Source organism: Mustela nigripes, chromosome 12 (assembly GCF_022355385.1).
Source record: "Mustela nigripes isolate SB6536 chromosome 12, MUSNIG.SB6536, whole genome shotgun sequence".
Lineage (NCBI taxonomy): Eukaryota > Metazoa > Chordata > Mammalia > Carnivora > Mustelidae > Mustela > Mustela nigripes.
This window is the reverse complement of record NC_081568.1, coordinates 5,653,877-5,660,407: the sequence shown is the minus strand read 5'-3', so window position 1 is coordinate 5,660,407 and position 6,531 is coordinate 5,653,877. Positions and strand designations below refer to the sequence as shown.

General features: G+C 41.4%; 1 protein-coding gene across 1 annotated transcript in view; it reads right to left on the bottom strand.

Moving 5' to 3' along the window:
• The window catches only part of ADCY2 (adenylate cyclase 2), a 413,634-nt gene that overhangs the window by 73,961 nt on the left and 333,142 nt on the right, over nt 1-6,531 (bottom strand). The window contains exon 15 of the mRNA XM_059416859.1: nt 1,473-1,557. Within this exon, the coding sequence (XP_059272842.1) occupies nt 1,473-1,557 (85 nt within the window). The remainder of the gene's footprint in view (nt 1-1,472; nt 1,558-6,531) is intronic.

Genomic DNA, 6,531 nt, shown 5'->3' with positions numbered 1-6,531 from the left:
AAGCAACAAAGTTGCCCTGGAGATCCTTTTCCCAGCCCTGCACCTCCTCCCCACTTCTCTGTTTCTTTTTGATAGCAACTGAGTGGAAAGAAAAAAGTCAGCTTGAAACCTTAAAAACACACTATGTTCCCGGACCCTGAAGACTGGATTCCTTGGAACAGCAAGTGAGAAATGGGGCCATTTAGGCACCATGACAGAAGCTGCTGTAAGCAGAATGAGGCTTGGATTTCCAGTGGGACCATGAAGGCTAGTTCTTGTCTGAAACCTGAGAGATGGACTGCAGAAGCCTTCTGGGGGCCAGGAAGCGGAGGGGGGAGCAAATGACAGGGGAAAGCAAAAAGGAACAGGTTAGCGTGGGGGTAATTTCCATTATTCCATTCCCAGGAACACCATGGGCTTCATTAGGACTTAAGGTAACGACTTGGTTCCTCACTCACCTTCTGAGAAAAGCCTATGTGCTTTTCCACGTAAGGAAAATGTGAACCTGGAGAACCAGACTTCTTTGTAGTTAAGCATTTTAGAAACTTGACAAAGATTCCCATGGGGCAATATCTACAATCTATAGTTTTCAGGGATTTAAAGAAGCTTAAGATGCCACCTGTGCATTCCTGGAAATCGGAAACCATGGTGCCACTTTGGGAGGAGTTTCCAATCTGATTTGAAACATCTAAACTATAATCTAGCAAACAACCCCCCCATTGGTTTGCAAAGGTACGAGGCAGAGACCGTATACAGTGTCCATTGTTGAGAGGCAGAGACATATTCTGAAATCTTAACACATTTTGGCTAAAAGATTTCTACACATCAGACTAGCATGTATCTGATGCTTGGGACCTCGCTCAGAGTGGTCTCTCTTGTTTCTACACAAGAGAAAGCACTGTCTTTTTGGACTTCTGTCTCATTGTTGGCTTTCTTACGATGTTCTCATGGAGCCACTTGCTTTGGCCTCAGAATACTTAGATTTTTGATTCTTACATCCTGAACTAGCACTTGAACCATAACAGCTTGCAATGATGGCTTTAAATGAAAACACTAACAAACCTATTTTTACATTTTTATATTTACATTTTCATATGTTCCAAATTTTTGTAACTTGAAAATGGATATAAAACACATATTTGGTTTAAATTTTAATTCCCCATACAGAAAAATCCTCCTATTATACTAGCGCTTACTGCTATAAAACTCTGAAAAGTCAGAGAGGACACAAAGTGATGACAGAAAAAAATAAACATGAATATAGTTTTACAGTGTGACAGCCAACACTTGAAATAATCCTCAAGTTAGTGTCTTGGAGGTGCCCAAGCTGCATGAGTTGACATTCTGGGCCGCTGACGTGAAGCATGCAGGCCATTTACGGGGATCTGTGAGCTCCTGAAACGGTAAATCACCAAGCTCCCCTGTTTCAAGCAAGAAGTCAGTTTTCATCCCACGAGCACAGTTTTCAGAAGTTCCGTATTTGAAGTACCTACCAAAAGCTGCCCAGCAAAGCAGATGAAGAGGGTAAAGGCGAGCACGAGAAATGCAGCTCCAAAGGAGATCCCCAGGACGGACGTTCTACCAGGGAAGCAAAAAGGAACAGGTTAGTGTGGGGGTAGTTTCGGTTATTCTGGAAAGCCACCAGGAACACCCTGGGCTTCATTAGGACTTCGGGTAATGAGGACTTCATTCCCCGCTCAGCTTTTGAGAAATGAAACTGGAGCTAAAACCAAAAACACATCCAGAGAAAAGTGTGTTGCAACTGGGTCTGTCACCTTGCTGATTCATCAAAATTGCCCTAGAAGCACCAGATCCATGTGAAAGCAAAAAACCATCTTTTTTGGACTCTCTCACCGCAATGGTGCTTTGATGCCTGGGCCCCGCCTCTTCCCTGGGGGAGCAGCCTTGTCGGATGCCCCGAAGGGCCTCCTGGCCCATCCTTACCCTGCTTACTCAGAAACACTGAGTCCTCACCCTCCCCAAGACAACCCAGCAGATTCCACCTCCTTAAGCAATCACGCAGCTAAATGTTTCCTGAGGTTCCCCACAGACTTCAGCGACCACGGCCTTCACAATCTCGCCCAAGCTGATGAACATGCAAGCTTCTTCCTATGAGCACGTGACATGCCGAGTTACAATTCTGCCACCGACAGGTTGTGGGTAGATAAAAAGCATTAAAAGAAGTGCATGCCTCTCTGAGACATCCTTTATTTTTTATTTTTAGTTTTTTAGAGATTTATTTATTCATTTCTGAGAGACAGAGTGAGAGAGAGAATCTCAGGCAGACTCCCCACTGAGCGCTGAGACCAATGCAGGGCTCAGTCTCATGTCCCTGAGATCATAACCTGAACCAAAATCAAGAGCCAGAGGCCTAACCGACTGAGCCACCAAGGCACCAAGAAACACCTTTAAAATCATTAAAAAGTTCAAAGCCTCTTAAATCCTCATTTACTCCAAAGATAGTATACAGGGGTATTAAAAGAGCTGGACCACAATGAATAATCAAAGATGAAATTCATCTTATGGTTCTTGGTGCTATAGTGAATGGAACCGATTCTCTAATTTCCCTTTCTGTATTTTCATTGTTAGTGTATAAGAAAACAACGGATTTCTGTACATTAATTTTTCATCCTACCACATTACTGAATTGCTGTATGAGTTCAGGGATGAAGTCTTTTGGGTTTTCCATATAAAGTATCATGTCACCTGCAAAGAGGGAATTTGACTTCTTCATTGCCAATTTGAATACCTTTTATTTCTCTTTGTTTCTGATTGCTGTTGCAAGGACTTCTAGTACTATGCTAAACAACAGTGGCAAGAGTGGACATCCTGGTCGTGTTCCTGATCTCAACGGGAAGGCTGTCAGCTTTTCCCCACTGAAGATGATATTCACTGTGCATTTTTCATAGATTATATGAAGTTGAGGAATGTTCCCTCTATCCCTATACTTTGAAGTGTTTTAATCAGGAACAGATGCTGGATTTCTGCATCAACTGAGAGGACCATGTGGTTCTTCTCTCTTCTCTTATTGAGTTGTTCTATCACACTGATTGATTTTCAAATGGTGAACCACATTTGCAACCCAGGGATAAATCCTACCTGGTCATGGTGGATAATCTTTTTAATGTACTGTTGGGTCCTATTAGCTAGGATCTTGCTGAGAATCTTAGCATCCATATTCATCAGGGATATTGATCTGAAATTCTCCTTTTTGGTGGGATCTTTGCCTGGTTTGGGGATTAGAGTAATGCTGGCTTCATAAAAAGAGTCTTGAAGTTTTCCTTCTGCTTCAATTTTTTGAAACAGCTTCAGGAGAACAGGTATTATTTCTTCTTTGAAAGTTTGGTATAATTCCCAAGGAATCTGTCAGGTCCTGGGCTCTTGTTTTTTGGGAGGTTTTTGATCACTGCTTCAATCTCGTTACTAGATATTGGTCTATTCAGGTTGTCAATTTCTTCCTGATTCAGTTTTGGAAGTTTATAGTTTTCCGGGAATGCATCAATTTCATCTAGGTTGTTTAACTTATTGGCATATAACTGTTGATAATAATTTCTGATGATTGTTTCTATTTCCTTGGTGTTAGTCATGATCTCTCCCTTTTCCTTCATAATTTTATTAATTTGGGTCTTCTCTCTTTTCCTTCAGATTAGTTTGGCCAATGGTTTATCAATCTTATTGATTCTTTCAAAAAACCAGCTTCTAGTTCCGTTGATGCGTTCTACTGTATCTCTAGTTTCTATCTCATTGATCTCTGCTCTGATCTTGATTATTTCCCTCCTTGTGTGTGGAGTTGGCTTAATTTGTTGTTGATTCTCCATAAGATACCTGGGAATAAACCTAACCAAAGAGGTAAAGGATCTGTACTTGAGGAACTACAGAACACTCATGAAAGAGATTGAAAAAGACACAAAAAGATGGAAGAGCATTCCATGCTCATGGATCAGAAGAATAAACATTGTTAAAATGTTTACACTGCCTAGAGCAATCTATACTTTCAATACCATTCTGATCAAAATTCCACTGGCATTTTTCAAAGAGCTGAAGCAAACAATCCTAAAATTTGCATGGAATCAGAAGAGACCCCGAATTGCTAAGGAAATGTTGAAAAAGAAAAACAAAACTGGCGGCATCATGTTGCCTGATTTCAAGCTTTACTACAAAGCTGTGATCACCAAGACAGCATGGTACTGGCATAAAAACAGTCACATAGACCAGTGGAACAGAGTAGAGAGCCCAGATATGGTCAAATATCAAATAGAGCCCAGCTCTATGGTCAAATAATCTTCGACAAAGCAGGAAAAAATATACAGTGGAAAAAAGTCTCTTCAATAAATGGTGCTGGGAAAATTGGACAGCTATCTGTAGAAGAATTAAACTCAATGATTCTCTTACACCGTACACAAAGATAAACGCAAATGGATAAAAGACCTCAACATGAGACAGGAATCCATCAGAATCCTAGAGGAGAACACAGGCAGTAACCTCTTCGACATCGGCAACTTCTTTCAAGATATGTCTCCAAAGGCAAAGGAAACAAAAGCAAAAATGAATTATTGGGACTTCATCAAGATCAAAAGCTTTTGCACAGCAAAGGAAACAGTCAACAAAACAAAGAGGCAACCAACAGAATGGAGAAGATATTCGTAAATGACAGTACAAAGGGCTGATACCCAGGATCAAAAAAAAAACGCCTCAAACTCAACACACACAAAACAGATAATCATGTCAAAAAATGGGCAGAAGACATGAACAGATACTTCTCCAATGAAGACATACAAATGGCTAACAGACACATGAAAAAATGTTCATCATCACTAGCTATCAGGGAGATTCAAATCAAAACCACATTGAGATACTACCTTACACCAGTTAGAATGGCCAAAATTAACAAGACAGTAAATAACATATTTTGGAGAGGATGTGGGGAAAGGGGAACCCTCTTACACTGTTGGTGGGAAGGCAAGTTGGTGCAGCCACTTTGGAGAACAGTGTGGAGATTCCTCAAGAAATTAAAAATAGAGCTACCCTATGACCCTGCAATTGCGCTACCAGGTATTTACCCCAAAGATACAGATGTAGTGAAAAGAAGGGCCATTTTTACCCCAATGTTCACAGCAGCAATGGCCACAGTCACCAAACTGTGGAAAGAACCAAGATGCCCTTCAACGGACGAATGGATAAGGAAGATGTGGTCCATATATGCTATGGAGTATTATGCCTCCATCAGAAAGGAAGAATACCCAACTTTTGAATCAACATGAACAGGACTGGAAGAGATTATGCTGAGTGAAATAAGTCAGGCAGAGAGAATCAATTATCATATGATTTCGTTTATTTGTGGAGCATAAGGAATAACACGGAGGACATGGGGAGATGGAGAGGAGAAGGGAGTTGGGGGAAATTGGAGGGGGAGGCAAACCATGAGAGACTATGGACTCTGAAAAGCAATCTGAGGGTTTTGGAGGGACAGGGGGTGGGAGGCTGAGTGAGGCTGGTGGTGGGTATTATGAAGGGCAGGTGTTGCATGGAGCACTGGGTGCCGTACATAAACAATGATTCTAGAACACTGAAAAAAAAATTTTTAAAAAGGAATAAAAGCTGCCATCCTGAGTGTTGAAGTTAAAAGAATTTTAAAAAAAGATGAAATTCAAATGAGACATTCAAGGAGAGGTCAGGTGGTGTCTCAGACTGCAGTAGAACCTTCTATCCATGAGGTTGGTCACAGATACTGAGGAGACAGAAGAATTGGCATAGAGAACAAAGCAGCGACACTGAGTATTGATGCATGGACGGTTCAGATGGAACTCAGCAACATGCATGCACAGCTGTGAGTTCACAGCAAGGGAAACAAACAGATACCAGTGCCTGTGGCCATCATGATGGGAAGGTTCCACTGTGCTCACACCCTCAAATACCTCCTCTATTATGCAATGATTTACGCATCACTCAAGGTCAACAAAAGCTTGGCTTCAAACCCAAAACTGAGCCTGACTCAGTGGTGCACTGGACACTGAGTTATCTGCTATAGTGAATTCCAGTGCTTTCAATTTACAGGACAGCTCTGATGGGCTTTCTCTGATTCTGTGCTGCCTGGTCCTTTCTGGTATCGAGGTAATATCGGCTTCATCAGGTTGAGTTTAGAAACCTTATATTTTTTTTTCCTTAGGTCCAAAACTGTTTAAATAACACATAAGTGGTCTCTTCTAGAAGGTTTGGTAAATAAGAACTGTAAAACCATCTGATGAGAGTGATGGTGGTCATGGTGATGGTGATGATCTTGATGATAATGTTGAGGGTGGTGGTGGTGATGGCAGCAATGATGGTGATAGTGACAATGGTGGTGGTGATGGTGATGACACTGATGGTGTGATGGTGATGGTGGTGATCTTGATGATGATGCTGGTGGTGATGATGATGATGATGGTGATGGTGATAATGACCATGATGGTTATGATGGTGATGGTGGTAGAGATGGGTGATATGAAGATAGATTACTCTGTGCCAAGTACTATTCTAAAGGCTTTATATGTAGAATTCACTTAATACTCACAA